The sequence below is a fragment of the Pleurodeles waltl genome, chromosome 4_1 (genome assembly GCF_031143425.1).
Source record: "Pleurodeles waltl isolate 20211129_DDA chromosome 4_1, aPleWal1.hap1.20221129, whole genome shotgun sequence".
In the NCBI taxonomy this organism is placed as follows: domain Eukaryota; kingdom Metazoa; phylum Chordata; class Amphibia; order Caudata; family Salamandridae; genus Pleurodeles; species Pleurodeles waltl.
The window spans coordinates 169,447,243-169,464,367 of NC_090442.1; the positions used below are offsets into that span (position 1 = coordinate 169,447,243).

At 45.2% G+C, this 17,125-nt stretch overlaps 1 protein-coding gene across 1 annotated transcript in view; it reads right to left on the reverse strand.

Moving 5' to 3' along the window:
- LOC138287511 (rho crystallin-like) overlaps window positions 1-17,125 on the reverse strand; it is a 105,767-nt gene that overhangs the window by 38,878 nt on the left and 49,764 nt on the right. Inside the window, exons 3-6 of the mRNA XM_069227978.1 lie at window positions 15,473-15,589; window positions 10,785-10,862; window positions 5,824-5,946; window positions 4,011-4,120 (exon numbers count right to left, since the gene is read on the reverse strand). Coding sequence (XP_069084079.1) covers window positions 4,011-4,120; window positions 5,824-5,946; window positions 10,785-10,862; window positions 15,473-15,589 — 428 coding nt within the window. The remainder of the gene's footprint in view (window positions 1-4,010; window positions 4,121-5,823; window positions 5,947-10,784; window positions 10,863-15,472; window positions 15,590-17,125) is intronic.

Here is a 17,125-nt window from a genome sequence, read left to right on the forward strand (position 1 = left end):
ATACCTGCATGCCATCACATACCCTCACCCTCACTCCCATCACTCCACTCCATCCCACACACTCCACCATCACATCTCACTAATCCCAATACCAAGCCCTGCATTCTGTACCAATGCATGGACAACTCTCACAGCCCTGCATGGACACTCATCACTAAAGCATGCACAGCATACGGAAACTAACAATCCCACCATACACTAACATACACAAGTAAAAGCTGGCAGGGCAACACCAACCATAGAGGGGAAGCCAGGGATGTACAATATGTCATACACATGAAGCAAATACATACGTTACATCACCACAGGTACCCCAGCCAATGTCACTGGAGAGGAGGTGCCAGCACTATCCAGTCCCCCAACAGAAGAGCCACACAGTGATGACAGTAACTCTGGTCTTCAGGATCTGAATGATCTACCTGGCCCATCAGGGACCACTGGACAACCGGTTACCCAAGCCCAGTCACAGACCACCACAGAGCCTCCCCCATCAGGAAATAACACCACAGTACCCAAACCTCTGTCCCCAGGACACATCAATCAGCAGTGTGCCCACCTCCACAGAGACCCTAGGCCACACCTCTCCCCCAAGACAATCAGGGACCTGGGGTCAGTGGCAGTGGGCACACGGTTCAGAGGACAGAGGCACAGGCCAACAGGGAAACTGGGAGGATTTCTGTGCGCCAGGGGGAGGACAGGAGCAGGGAACCGACTCTCCAGGAGGCGATCTCTGAGATCCTGGGAGCCTTTCAACATTCCCAGAACACGATGGGCCAGATCCTAGACAACGTGCAGGAGAACAGGCGGCTGCAGGAGGGACAGTATCAGGGGATCAGGGAGGACTTGCAGGCCATCAACAACATCCTGATCTCCATAGCAGGGGTGCTGGCAGACATGACCAACATTATGAGGGAGGCAGTGTCACACCAGCGGGCCCCTACAACTAGCCAGTCATCTGAACAGCCTTCCGCTGCCGCAAGTGGCCAGAAGGCCCCACCACAGGACCCACAGGCCACCAGCACCCCTCCCCTGCAGAAGGTGAACCACCCCACAAACGTTCCATGTGATCCAGGCAGAAACCAGAGACACTTGCCAAGACCCCCCCAGGAAATGAGACTCTCATGATTGTCCCCCTTGTGTCCCACTCAGTGACTCTGTCCACCTTGAACTGTCACTGATCCCCTTCCTATGTCCCCTTGGACAATGCACCCGTGCTATGAACAGACTGGAACAATACCCTGGACTTTCCTCCATTATCACCCCATACCATCGCACTTTCCCTCTATATACTAGTACTACAATAAACACCCTTTGATATAAATCGACTTCGAGTATGTCATGTATTTCAAATATGTATTGATTGAAACAGGTACACCCATTGCAAATGAACTGTACATAGAATGAGCAAAGAATCAATGACCTGTAGCTGGCTGTTGTGATCACACCAGGGGTATTTGTCAAATTGCCAACATCTGCAAAATGAATAGCCAGAGGTTGCAGTAAGTGGGCATAGAAGTGGTAAATACCAGCATGCCAATGCCACACAGAATACAACCAAAGTCATTGAAATCAGCCAAAGAATTAAACCATATAGTCAACCCTGATGCACTGAAATCAAAGTGCAACATTGAGTTTTGCTAATAGATTTTGGGATGCCTCCGCATTCAGGAGATATCAGAGGGTCTGTCAAAACAATGGCTTTAGGGGTACCGGTTTATATATGATTATATCAAACTTGAAACTCATTGAAAGAAATGGTAGTTAAGGTTGTGAATTTGCATTCCTACAACGCAATTTGTCAGGTAAGGTACAAAGTAAAATCAGGTCACTTTTTATCTCCTGAAATGATGTAAAACATTCAGAAACATTGCATGAAATTATGCATATGTTACACAAAATGTGCTTTAAAGAATCAAGAGTGAAAACACTTTGAGGCATATTCTCAAGGAACTGACGTAGGGCAGCGCCACAAGTCTTTCTGCGGCACTGCCCTTTGAAAGGGCAAAAATGCACTGTATTTACAAGATATAGGGGGTGATTCCGAGTTTGGCTGGCGGCGGGTGCTGCCAGCCAAACGGGAACCGCCAGAATACCGCTGCGCGGTCAAAAGACCGCCGCGGTTATTCTGGGTTTCCCGCTGGGCTGGCGGGCGACCGCCAAAAGGCCGCCCGCCAGCCCAGCGGGAAACACCCTTCCACGAGGAAGCCGGCTCCGAATGGAGCCGGCGGAGTGGAAGGGGTGCGACGGGTGCAGTAGCACCCGTCGCGAATTTCAGTGTCTGCTAAGCAGACACTGAAATTCAAAGTGGGGCTCTCGTACAGGGGCCCCTGCAGTGCCCATGCCATTGGCATTGGCATGGGCACTGCAGGGGCCTCCAGGGGCCCCACGACACCCCATACCGCCATCCTGTTCCTGGCGGCCGAAACCGCCAGGAACAGGATGGCGGTATGGGGGTCAGAATCCCCATGGATTCCCCTGGGCAGCGGAAAGTCGGCGGTACACCGCCGACTTTCCGTTTCTGGCCGCGGCTGTACCGCCGCGGTCAGAATGCCCAAAGGAGCACCACCAGCCTGTTGGCGGTGCTCCCGCGGTCGTTGACCCTGGCGGTCAATGACCGCCAGGGTCAGAATGACCCCCATAGTGTATTTTTGTTCTTTCATCCTGCACTGTTGCGCAATTTGGTGCCTAGCGCCAATGCAGGCACCCTTGCACTATGGTGGATGGGTGACTGCGTTGTTTGTGGGATTGTTTTTTGCGCAGGAAGGGGCACCTTCCTGCACATAAACAATCCAGAGAGGCGTTTTCCTCATTCTATTTGTGCTGTAGAAAGCAGCACGCAGAGAAAGACAAAACAAAGAGAAGAAATAAACATATTTCTCCTCGTTTTGTCTGCCCTAAGGAGGTGTACAGTTGTGATGCATTCCCAGAATTACATATCCTTGTAAATCTGGGGTAGTGTCACAATCCATAGGTGTTGCATGGGAAAACCATTGCAACACCCATGGAATGTCTCCCTGATGCAGAGTAAGGCAACGCAGCGATTTGTGCTGCTTTATCTTACTCCATATCTATGAGCCCATGCAAAGTGGCTTTGCGTGGCCTCATAGATATGGTTACAGGGCTTGAGCCACCGGAGCGTAAAAGAAAAGTGATGCTCTGGTGGTGCAAGTCTCTCATAAATATGCCCCAATGTTTATTCCTAGATCTTCCCAAATATAGGGGGTTATTACAACTTTGGAGGAGGTGTTAATCCGTCCCAAAAGTGACAGTAAAGTGACGGATATACCACCAGCCGTATTACGAGTCCATTATAGCCTATGGATCTCGTAATACGGCTGGTGGTATATCCGTCACTTTACCGTCACTTTTGGGACGGATTAACACCTCCTCCAAAGTTGTAATAACCCCCATAATCTTTTAAGTCTTTGGTAAATTAGTTACAATTTCCAACCACATCACCCTTGTTTCTCATATAGTCGTTAGGCAAATTATAGTCAATATGTAAATAATTCTCTTTTTTCACATTCTGCAGCACTTGGCGGGGCAATTGGGTAGGCCAAAGAGGTCATGATTTTAAAGGCTTCTCTATTGTGAGTTTAAAATTATCCAGTCTGTGTCCAAGGGAGTTATATTTTGCTTTACAAACTAGTGATGACTATTAGTTGTGGTTTGCCTCATAATGAATGTCTCCCCAGACTGTGTCAGCTCTGCCCATTTTCCTATCCTCAAGTACAATTAATGATGTAGGAATTCATCCTGGTCTTTTATGGGTGATTTTTAGGTTTTATTTTGAGGGCAGGTTGGTCCAGATAAACTGTGGCTGGGTTAAAAAAAATTGGTCAGGCACATAAGTCTGGATAGTCATTCATCATTATGCTAGTGACAGGTATGGTTTGACGGATGTTAGGTACACAAAGGGATCCACCTTGTCAAGTGCAGATTTGTGTTTTTTGTCTTGTTAGATATGGAACAACTTGATTTTATTACCTATCTAGGTGCACCTTTCTTACCAATTTGGATCCCTGTGGGATCCTAGGACACTGTAGCCAACCACCACGATATTATTGGACTTGCAGAACTCTGTGAGTTTCTTCTGGTTCAGATACGGGTGACATTCCACCTACAAGGTTAAAGTATTACATGGTTAAGATCAAAATCCGACATTAGCAGAGGTTCCAGTGCTGGGGTAGGGTCCGAAGGCATTAAAAGCTGGTGGTCAAGGCGAGCAATGAGACAGGGAACCACATGAATGGTGAAAAATTCAACTACTTAGTAAGCTAGAGATGTGGATCGAACTTCCATGAATTTGATTAAAGAGTTGTATGGGACCTAGTTTGGAGTTTGTCATTCTTAAAGTACACAGAGCAGAAATGAATAGTTTATATGGGTGTCAGCAGTACTGTATTGAAATGGAAAAGACCCTGTAACCATACACATTTAGTTACAGTAGTTATACAGTATAAGCACCCACTGAAATTTATCATCACAGTTAATGTTACAAAAATGCTATGTTGTTCTAGAACAGAATACAAGCAAATCAATTGCCCTTATGCATGTTTTTTATCTTCTTTCTTTTTAGAATAAAACTTCAGTTTTCAAATTGATCACACTATACAGTTCAACATAAATGGGAACTGTGCACACCACTCACTTTAGGGTCAATCACTTTTCATAAACAAATAGAATAATCTAAGTGAGATATCACTGTTGTTTGCAGTGCTCACAGCATGTGTGCACCACAATGCCACAGTGAGAAGCATATTTAGGAACAGACATCCAGAGAAAATGCAGCCATTCTGGTGATCTGCTGGTTGTGCTGTAAGATGCCAATAGTCCATAAAAACTAGGGACTACTAAAATCACATTGGTTAGCACTTGTGCATGATCATCTGTAATAATAACAATATTAACACATTACACAGTATTTAACAGGTGTACATAATTGTACATTTTATAGTACTCAAGAAGGTGAACATGTGATGAGGAGTTGTTTGATGAGATCATCAACAGTGGTTGAACAGTGACCTTAAAAAGTGAACTAGTGGCTGCTTAATGCTGATAACAGTATGGGGATGAATTTTAGGTAAGAGTGTGGATGAGTGAGGTGAACAAGTGATTTTGATTAAAATGATGTGGTGGTGAGTGAGAGGGTCATGACAATCTCACCTGGCTAAGTAGGTGCTTTTCAGCATTCAGTTCAAAACGGCTATGGAGGACATTAAAGAATGTGTCAGGCATCTAATGTCCTCATATACAAACTACTCCATCTTATGTGTGTGGATGCACTTTTGTGAAATTTATCGTGACAATATTCAACTCCATCGCCTTAATATTGAGGATATCCTAGTTGGATCCAAACTACCTAATAATACAGATGTTGGGATCAAGATGCTTTTTAGAGTTATGCATTTGGGCAACCACACTGGAAGGCCTATACATTATGCATGTTAGCAGTGAGGTGCATCGCAACAATTACAGTACATTTGGTACCAGTCACTGAATGGCTAGATAGTAATGCTGGTTGACGTTGCCAAATTAGCAAATTCGCGTCCAAATAGTTTTTCGCATTGGCAGCACAGAAAATCAGGCCCAATTTCTGTGTGAAAAGATAGGTAATCAGGGATCCCTGACTTGAACAAGATCAGATTGTATATGTTAAGGTGAAATTCTGTCTGGGGCAGTCTCCCTACTTCCCGTCCACAGTATTCGTTACAGAGTATATGTTTGTTGTTAGACTCCCTGAACATATCAACTGTGATACTCCAGATTACATTTATAAAAAAGAAAGTAGATACTTAGAATTGAAAAATTAACTCCACTTACTTGATTACAGACAGGTGCATACTTGAGTCCTGGTTTGTTTAGAAGCCGTTCCAGTTGCCTGCGATTGAAGTTTGACACTCCAATGGATCTTACCAACCCAGCATCCTTGCATGCCTCCAGGACCTGTATGACAGTAGAAGAAATTCCATTTAGATCCAAATCTAATAGAAAATTAGAATATTGATTCTACTTCTTGCACAGATGGGATCTGCAGGGCATTCTTTCATCGGTGAACAGTAAGTCCCTGATTCTTAATTGAAAAGTGCCTTGCCATACAGGTTCTGTGACAAGAATTTCTGCTTGTGATATTCTAGCCCAGATGTCATGAGACCCCATGGTGGTCTGACCTCTAGATTCACAGATGAATCATACCAACCGGAGCCTGGAGATTGAGTTAGAAAAACTCAGTAGACCCTCTATGGCGGTTTCTTCATTATCATCATACCTGTAGAGGGGCACTCTCTAAAGGGAGGTTGATGTGAGCAGTTTGGGACTCAGGGAAATAGAACCATTGTGAATAGTGTACTAAAAGAAAACAAGAACAGCAAAATCTTAAAGGGAAAATAAAAAAAGGGTAGTACATTGGCCAGATGTATTCAGAAAAAATTGGTGGCTGATTTTTATAAGTTATGAGTGTATAAGTACGCAAACGGAAGGAAAATATATTATTAGACTTTGAACCCAGCAGAGAACTGGGGTTTGTGCAGTTTCAGTCGACCAATAATAGCACAATGAACTTTAAGATGCTACTCCCAATGTACTTGGATTGACAGCAGTTATGTGTAACAGTATTGGTTTGCATGGTAGCTTATTGACATCTTTTCTGTCTAGTAGATCACTATTGGAAATGCCCCTTTCTACAGGATCATCCCCAAACTTTTTGCTTTCACTTCTCCTGTTTTTGTAGAATTCCTTTTTGTTGGCTTTAGGACTCTTTGCACTTTACCACCAATAACCAGTGGTAACGTGCTCGTGCTCTCACCTTAAAACATGGTGGAATTGGCTTGCACCCAATTGCATATTTATTTTACATATAGATTCCCAATAAAGTGGCACTACATGTGCTCAGGGCCTGTAAATTAAATGCTATTAGTGGGCCTGCAGCACTTATTGTGCCACCCACTTAAGTAGCCCTCTACGCATGCCTCAGGCCTGCCATTGTAAAGTCTGTGTGTGCAGTTTTAAGCTGCCATTTCGACCTGGCAAGGTAAACCTTTTGCAAGGCTCAATCTTCCTTTTAAATACATATATGTCTCTCCGAAGGCGGGCACCGACATCCTTAAGGACAGGGTGTAGTGTATTTGAAAAGTCGAACATCTACTTTTAAGTAATGGTTAAGTTATGGTTAAGTTAGGTTAAGTTAAGTTTTAAGTTCTGGTAATGAAAAACACTTAAATATGTTTTTCACTACTGCAAGGCTTATCTCTCCCATACGACAACATTGGAGTTGTCTTATTACATTTTATAATTGTAATTTCCAAATGGAAATGGATAAGTCCTTTAAGTTTGGTGTCTCCAGAAACCTAATTTAGAATCTTTTTATGTCGAAGTAGGATTTAAAGTTAAAATTCTGAAAATGTCACTTTTAGAAAGTTGACATTTTCTTGCCCTAGCTATTTGGTGCCTGCAATCTGTTTCTAGTCTTATGAATGGGTTTCGTTGGCAGCTGGGATTTGTGTATTCCTCCTGGACAGCCACTCACAGTGGGAGCTTAGGTGTGACTTAATGGGCCATTACTGGCAGGTAAGGAGGGAGGAGCTGGACCCAGTCTCACTGACACCCAAATAGGATGTGTCCTGTATCCACACAAAGGGCTGAATACCCCCCTGTAGCTAGTCTGGAGCCAGTGTAGAGAAGGCAGAGCATCTGTGCACTTCAAAGGTATGCCCCCAGAAGCTTCTTCCTACTGCAAAGGCACAACTGTGTATAAAAAGGAAAACCTCAGATACTACCACTTCAGTACACTTCTGGACCCGTGGATACTCTTCCAGGAACAAGGACTGCTGTGCTGCCTCAAAGGGCTATTCTCCTAAACTGAGCCTCAGGGACATAACAGGCTTCCCTACAGCTATTTGACTTGTCTTCAATTAGTTCCTGACCCCCAAGAGGCACCTCTCAGGCTTTGGGCCCTCAGTGTGGTTCTTGAGCTATTAATGACAAGCTGTTGTGCTCTTCTTGACCGCAATTGGGCCCATTTGCACCGGAACCATGCCGACCGTATGGAGGATCAGCGCAGGCCATGCACGGCCATCTCTTCCCACAGCAAGCATTGTCCACTCACATGGATCAACAATATGAGTCTCCAGTCTGCCTGTCCACAATGTCCGGCCTGCTCCTCATGCCATGCCAACCATCACGTGCAGCACCCTCCTGCCTCATGGTGAACTTCTTTCACGTGAACAGGATTCTTGGCACAAAACTTGAGAAGGTAATACTTCAGTGGGACTAATCTGAGACTGTATCAGACCTGCGCTCCATCGTAGCTGGCTTGAACTTTTGACTTTGGCCCAATCAAAATAGCCCTGGTAGGTGCTTTATGCTTTTAAATGCTGTATTGCAGTTTCTTCTTTAAAAATTCATAAATATAGTTCTGCTGATTGGATTTTTACCATTTTGGTCTTGTTTTGTTCATCAAGTTAAGCTCTATTCTTCTCACCTGATGTGGAATCTCTTTGTGTGTTGTTTTCACAGTTTTAATGTTTGAGGTGTTGCACAAATACTTCACACATTGCCTCTAAGTTAAGCCTGACTGCCCTGTACCAAGCTACCAGGGGGTTGAGCACAAGATAAATTGAGGTTGCTTGTGCCTTACCATGAATAGGATTGTGGTTGCTGGTTGACCAGGGCTCACCCCCAGTCAACCAGTAACCTAATTTCTGATGGATACAACTACCTGTTGATTCCTCACCTAAAGAATGTTCCCCATGTGCCAGCATCCAACAGAATTTTTCTTCTAGCTCTGCACGTCGACGAAGACGTCACAATTCCCTTGCGACGCCGTATGACAAAGTAACTAATGGAATGGTTTAAAATGGTATAGTAATGCACCTGTGGACTTAAGCAGCATTTGGATATAGTGTTATGCCAACTAAACCTTGGATTAGTGCTGAAGGGCTATGGGCCTGATTCGCAGGGGGTCTCCACACTTGTGGCGGAGTATCCATACTCGGGGTAAAATCTCTGCCATTAAAATTCTCTTGGCAGAGATTTCGCCCCCCGAGTGTGGAGCCCCCCCCCACTTGACTGTGGGGCCTCTGCCACGAGTATGGAGGCCCTTTGTGAGTCCGCCCCTTGGAGCCTGATTAAGAGTATAGGTGCTATTTATCGTATCTGATAAATGATAATACCATGGGGTACATTACTTACCAGCCACAATAAATGTCACCTATTATAAGTTTGTGGGTAATAACATGCAGATGTTGGTGTTTAACAGCCCCAAATCCACATAATACAGTAAATATCATACATCTTTTCCTCTTAAATTTTAGCAGGTTTAACCTGCCAAAATCTAACAAAGGGGGAGTTATTTATTGCATCCAATAACTACTGGTTTGGTCAATCAAATCAAACTCTTAATTCCAACCCATGCATAATCAGGGCTTTACAAATAGGTCAGAATTAACTGAGTCACTCATTATTAGGACCTAAAACTCCATTGCATGTTAAATCTAAGAGCCAATGTATAGTGCAGAAAGGTAGGCTGTACATCTGCCATCATTTACCAATTTGTGAGTTAAGTGAAGATAACTTTCCCAATTCCGCTTATGAAGCACTTGAACTGAGGCTACATTACCCTGCATACCTGGAATTCCCATGAAAATAAAGGCCCATATTTATACTTTTTGACGCTAAACTGCGCTAACGCAGTTTAGCGTCAAAAAGTTTTGCGCCGTCTAACGCCATTCTGAAGCGCCATGCGGGCGCCGTATTTATGGAATGGCGTTAGACGGCGCAATCAGACCGGTGCTGCCTGGTTTGCGTGGGAAGAAACCACGTAGACCAGACAGCGCCGGCGTAGGGGGAAAATGGCGCATGGGCGTCTTAAAATGGGGCAAGTCAGGTTACGTCGAAAAAATCGTCTTAACCCGACTTGCGCCATTTTTTAACGACGCCCATCCCCCATCAACATGACTCCTATCATTGGAAAGATAGGAGTCATGCCCCCTTGCCCAATGGCCATGCCCAGGGGACTTCTGTCCCCTGGGCATGGTCATTGGGCATAGTGGCATGTAGGGGGGCACAAATAAGGCCCCCCTATGCCACCAAAATAAAATATAAAAAATAAAAAATAAAACTTACCTGAACTTACCTGAATGTCCCTGGGGTGGGTCCCTCCATCCTTGGGGGTCCTCCTGGGGTGGGCAAGGGTGGCAGGGGGGGTCCCTGGGGGCATGGGAGGGCACCTGTGGGCTCATTTTGAGCCCACAGGCCCCTTAACGCCTGCCCTGAGCAGGAGTTAAAAAGTGGCGCAAATGCGCCGTTTTTAGCCACGCCAACTCCCGGGCGTCTCTTTTGCCCGGGAGTATAAATACCACGTAAAGGCCTGGGAGTCATTTTTTAGACGGGAACGCCTCCCTTGCATATCATTAACGCAAGGAAGGGGTTCACGCTAAAAAATGACGCACATTCCGGGAACTTTGGCGCTATTCGCCTCTAACGCCATAGTATAAATATGGCGTTAGTTGGCGTTAGTTTTGCGTCGAAATTGCGTCAAAAAAAACGACGCAATTTCGGCGCAAACGGAGTATAAATATGGCCCAAAGTACTTCTGTTCAGAGAAATCCCAGAGGCATTTTTCTGTATGAGTGAGTGGTAAAGCTATTCAACGCATGGCCAATATTGTCAGTGAACATTCTTTAAACGCTACACTAATTACATAGTGCAGTTAATGGAAATTAAAACACCAAGGAAGATCGAAAAAATATTCTGTAGTACACAATTTATAAATATTTATTTTTTACCTCCCACGTAGAGCAAAAGTCGACATTATCATAAGCATATATTTCGTCATCTTCTCTGTATATTTCAGGTCCTGAAGGCTGAAAAAATGATTAGTTTTTATAAAAGTAAAATAGATGTTTTGTACTGTTGAATACATAATCAAATAAGCTCCTCCAAAGGTGGAATACAACGTGTTAAACTCATTAGTTCAGTAATTTGGCAGCACTGGCAGTGTTTGGGGCACTCTGCGGTGGACTCCTAAGCGTAACTTGGGCCCTGGTACTTATAGTTTTACAAATTATTCACTGGCTCAACTCTCCCCAGTAATAGGCAAATAGATGTGATTCAGTTTACATAGCTACGCCACATTAGCACTTCAATCATTCATACATTGACTTACTTGTATGAATATCTGACTTAGTATCTGCCATCAAGTTGGCTGACAATGATCCCCTAATTTCTTGAGGAAGTGCTAAATCTAGCGGTGAATGTACCTTTGGAAATATGTTAGGTTATGTTATGCACATTTGTAGAGCGCACTGTCACACTGGAGTATGTCTTGGCACTGAGCAGGTGTGAGTCAAGCTACACCTAGGGCCTGGTGAAATACTTGAAAAGCCAGGTCTTCAACTGCTTGCGGAAGTCCAAGATGGCAGAGGTCTGGGACACACTGGAGGAGCTCTGGGCAACTCCCCTGGGAGGAGCTGGTCAGGGGAGTGGTCACTCCCCTTTCCTTTGTCCAATTTCACACCAGAGCAGGGCTGGGGGGATCCCTGAACCGGTGTAGACTGGCTTATGCAAGGAGGGCACCATCTGTGCCCTTCAAAGCATTTCCAGAGGACAGGAGAGGCTACTCCTCCCAGGCCCTTCACACCTATTTCACCCTCTCTCAGAGGAAATCCTTTGTTCTGCCTTCCTGGGACCAGGCTGCCCATGCCCCAGGGGGGCAGAAACCTGTCTGTGGTGTTGGCAGCAGCGGTAGCTGCAGAGGAGACCCAGGAAATTTCGTTTGGCAGTACTGGGGCTCTATGCTGAAGATCTGGGGATGCATGGGATTGTCCCCCATACCAGAATGGTATGGAGGTGACAATTCCATGATCCTAGACATGTTACATGGCCATGTTCGGAGTTACCATTGTGACGCTACATATAGGTATTGACCTTTATGTAGTGCACGCGTAATGGTTTCCCCGCACTCACAAAGTCCGTGGAATTTGCCCTGAACGATGTGGGGGACCTTGGCTAGTGCCAGGGTGCCCACACACTAAGTAACTTTGCACCTAACCTTCACCAAGTGAGGGTTAGACATATAGGTGACTTATAAGTTACTAAATTGCAGTGTAAAATGGCTGTGAAATAACGTGGTCGTTATTTCACACAGGCTGCAGTGGCAGTCCTGTGTAAGATTTGTTTGAGCTCCCTATGGGTGGCAAAAGAAATGCTGCAGCCCATAGGGATCTCCTGGAACCCCAATACCCTGGGTACCTAGGTACCATATATTAGGGAATTATAAGGGTGCTCCACTGTGCCAATCAGAATTGGTAAAATTAGTCACTAGCCTGCAGTGACAATTTTAAAAGCAGAGAGAGCATAAACACTGAGGTTCTGGTTAGCAGAGCCTCAGTGATACAGTTAGGCACCACACAGGGAACACATACAGGGCATACTTTATGAGCACTGGGGTCCTGACTAGCAGGATCCCAGTGGCACATAGGCAAAAACAAACATACATACAGTAAAAATGGGGGTAATATGCCAGGCAAGATGGCACTTTCCTACAGGGGGTGAGTATCGGCCCCAGCTCTGTTGGCCACCAGGTAGAGTTCCACAATGATGTGCTCTTCTAGAGGATCATGATTTCGGTCTAGCCGGAGTTCAGCTTTAGACAGCTGGTCTTCTCCCAGTAAGCGATTTCAGTCATGCAGAAATTGAAATCGATCTGGGTACTGGCCATCTTGTCCATGAGGGAGAGAATGAGTTTTGTCATGTTTGCGCAGAAGAGAGTGTTGATGTCTTGAGACTGAATGATGTTGGCAAGAACGGTCATGTATATGTTAGGCTCAGGGAGGATCTTTGGTGGAACTCCACTGATGAGGTTGCGGATGTCTGATGTGTATGGTGCCAGTCTGACATGCTGGGTCTTTCCAGTCAGGAAGAAGCAGATCTATTGGAGTGTGTTTCCATGAACTTCGACGTTGTGTAGGCGTTGGATGAGAATGGAGCGGGAGACTGTGCCAAATGCTGCGAAGATGTCCAGGAGGAAGAGGGCTGTTGTGTCTCATCCATCCACAGATATACAGATGTCATAAGTGTAGCCAACAAGGGCAGATTCCATGCTGTGGTTGGGTCTGAAACAAAACTGAGTGGTATTGAGGAGTTGGAGATATTCATGAGGTATCTGTTGGTGATTTACAGTAATACCTCAGGCAGTAATGGTAGCAGGCATATAGGTCTGTAGTTGGAGATCTTTGGAGGGTCTGCAGATGGTTTCTTCGGCAAAGGGAGGACCATTGCATGTTTTCAAGCATCTGGAATGGTCACAGAAGAGGTGGAGGCATTTAAAATGGGTATGACCATGACGCTGATAAGTTGCAGTCATCTGGAGTAGGCATGGTTGGGGCCAGGGTCCGATGAGGCCCCTGAGTGGATGGACATCAAGGTGGTGGTGGTTTCTTCTGTGTGATGATGAGTCATATGGTTAGAAATGTTTTTTTGGATAAGATCGGAAGGCGTTTGGTGAGGGTAGAAGTTGCTGAAAATAGCAGTGATTTTGTTGCTGAATAATTGAGAATCAGGTGTGCTGCAAGGGGGTGATCAAGATGGAGGTGGCCCCTGGTGAGGTGAAATCTTTCACAACGGCGAAGATTTCTTTACTTCTGTTGGTGCTGGCATTGAAATACCAGTATGGTACATTTGGTCATTCGGATTATTTGGTGGTATCGCCTTAGGGCAGAGTTGAACACGCTCCTGTCTGTATTGTCCTGGCTTAATCTCCATTTGTTTGCAATGGCATTTAACAAGTGTAATTTCCTACATGTGCTAGCTGACCTGAGGTCTGAATCTTATTGTATTTCTGTGCCTGAGGGGGCCAGGGAGTCGGCGCAGGATGTGATCCAATTGCTGAAAATTTTGAGAGTTTTAGGGAGGCTGTTTCTGTGTTTGGTTTGGTGGGTATTGAGAGTAGTGTTTCAGTCTTGTCAGTGGTGCTGTTCCAGTTTTAGAGTGCTGGTCTGGCGGTGGTGCATATGCACTGTGGTGGGACAAGTATGCTGAAATTGTTAAGGAGGTGGTCTGTCTAGGTGACTGGTGTGGGCTCATTGACTCAGATGTTCTCACCACTACAAGAATATGGTGGAAGAAATTTACCAGTGGACTATCTTATGTATTTAGCATGTTCTCCAGAAAATAGAGGATTTCCCATTGCCACACAAATCTAAACCAAGTCTTTGGGCCTTATTTAGAGTTTGGCAGAGAGAGACCTCCATCAAAACATGTTCAATGTCCGTCTGCCATATTTAGAGGATTATGGGCTATAATGCACTTTTAATCCAGTGGGTGGGGCACTTGCCATGTTACTGATGGCCTACCATGTCTAACAACCTCTAAATAAGGCTCTTAGGGCCATTTGGTGGATAGGATACTCTCTCACAAATGTATATCCGAGATATCACATCTGCTGTATTACAAATGTCGTGGGGTATAATAGAATTTCAAGTATCAAAGGCTATAATGCACTTATAAATGGCATGTGGGACATCCATCACACTTGCGACAGAGGATCTCATCCAAATTAAGGAATGCTCACCCCTCATCTTTGTCCTCAGATGACACAGAGGTGCCACTGCCTCCCCATCTCTGAGCAATGCCAGCACCACTTACACAATGGTAGTCGCCAAAGCTAGGGCAGTTCTCAGTTGCAATACTGATCAGGCTTCCCTAGCGCTGTTACCCAGCCAGGAAATCAAAACAAGCACAAAAGGTTGTAAAAACACCAATGTTTGAACGAATGAACATGGAAACAGTTTACATGTGTTTTAAACATGAAGATTGTTAGGATTAGATTTTGATTTTGACAGATGACTATACTCCTTTCCTGAAACATGGTCTATCGTAAGCCACCTATGGCAATAAGCAAGAGGGGACAGAGAGGCATCCTTCCCCCAAAAGACCCAGTGCACATTCCCCTACACCAGTGGTTCCCAACCTGTGGTCCGGGGACCCTTGGGGGTCCGTGAAGCCTCCTCAGGGGGTCCGTGACTGCTTAGAAAACTAAATAACATCAACAGATTAGGCCCTCACCTTTCAGTAATGACTCAGTAGGGGGTCCCCAGAGTCCTATAAAGATTCTGTGGAGGTCCCCAGGCACCAGTAATGGTAAAGTGGGGGTCCACAGAAGTCAAAAGGTTGGGAACCACTGCTCTACACTATTCTTCCCCCAAATATCGGGAGAAACATCAACAGCATACACATATCTACCTTACTGAAGGTGCAATGAGGCTCCAAACCTAGCAGAGTGGCACCAATGTTGCAACTTCAGGGTCTTTTCCACCACCAAAGACGGTCCAGTAACTTCCTTGCTTGGTTATGCTAACTGGCCTTCCTGCGATCCCTCTCGCTGCCGTCATCAGCCATGACGCGAGCCCACAGATACATGTAAAACTCCCAAGCATATATCCTCTTGCTAAGATATTTCGCTCAGGATATGTACCTTTATGGAAACGGGGTAGTGCATGATGAAAAGGTCGAGGTAATCCAACTGAAGGTCACTCATGGACTTTTCCAGGGCTTTCCGAACCATGTCAGGCGAGAAGAACCTGCACCAAAGCTGCGCAAAAACAGAAGAAAGGAAAGTGTTCATCTTTCACAATGTGGTTAATCTCCACTTGTAACACATTTTACTTCTTAGCTTTCAAGCAAGAACAGTTGATAACACTTCATATGGTATGAAAAGTCCAATACATATAAACCCAGTCAAGTACAGATATTTAATAGTAAAAACACAGCACAAAAATAATTGTTTTGTAATAAACAAGATAGAGCAAGACAATATTGTGAACTAATTGTATTTAGTTTAAACGTTTAACAGAACAACAGAGGGAAAAAATATCCCACTGCCCATTTGAACAATGTGCTTTTTTCCTTCTGCTATGCAGCACCGCCAAATTGAAAAAATTGAAGACCAGTTCAGCTGGTCCTAATTTTCTAAACAAAAGTCCACAGGAAAGGCTACAACAATCGTTTCTTAAACAACTTTATTTAATGTGGTTAGGACAAGTATGTAGGAAAGTACCATCTTGCCTGGCATGTTCCCCCATATTTCACTGTATATATGTTGTTTTAGTTGTATGTGTCACTGGGACCCTGCCAGCCAGGGCCCCAGTGCTCATAAGTGTGCCCTGTATGTGTTACCTGTGTTATGACTAACTGTCTCACTGAGGCTCTGCTATCCAGAACCTCAGTGGTTATGCTCTCTCATTTTCTTTCCAAATTGTCACTAACAGGATAGTGACCAATTTCACCAATTTACATTGGCATACTGGAACACCCTTATAATTCCCTAGTATATGGTATTGAGGTACCCAGGGTATTGGGGTTCCAGGAGACCCCTATGGGTTGCAGCATTTCTTGTGCCACCCATAGGGAGATCTGACAATTCTTACACAGGCCTGCCAGTGCAGCCTGAGTGAAATAACGTCCACGTTATTTCACAGCCATTTACCACTGCACTTAAGTAACTTATAAGTCACCTATATGTCTAACCTTTACCTGGTAAAGGTTGGGTGCTAAGTTACTTAGTGTGTGGGCACCCTGGCACTAGCCAAGGTGCTCCCACATTGTTCAGGGCAAATTCCCCGGACTTTGTGAGTGCGGGGACACCATTACACGTGTGCACTATACATATGTCACGACATATGTATAGCGTCACAATGGTAACGTCGAACATGGCCAAGTAACATGTCTAAGATCATGGAATTGTCACGGGAGAACATTCCATGATCCCCCGAGTCTCTAGCTCAGACCCAGGTACTGCCAAACTACCTTTCCCGGGGTTTCACTGCAGCTGCTGCTGCTGCCAACCCCTCAGACAGGTTTCTGCCCTCCTGGGGTCCAGCCAGGCTTGGCCCAGGAAGGCAGAACAAAGGACTTCCTCAGAGAGAGGGTGTTACACCCTCTCACTTTGGAAAAAGGTGTCAGGGCTGGGGAGGAGTAGCCTCTCCCAGCCTCTGGAAATGCTTTGATGGGCACAGATGGTGCCCATCTCTGCATAAGCCAGTCTACACCGGTTCAGGGATCCCCCAGCCCTGCTCTGGCGCGAAACTGGACAAAGGAAAGGGGAGTGACCACTCCCCTGACCTGCAAC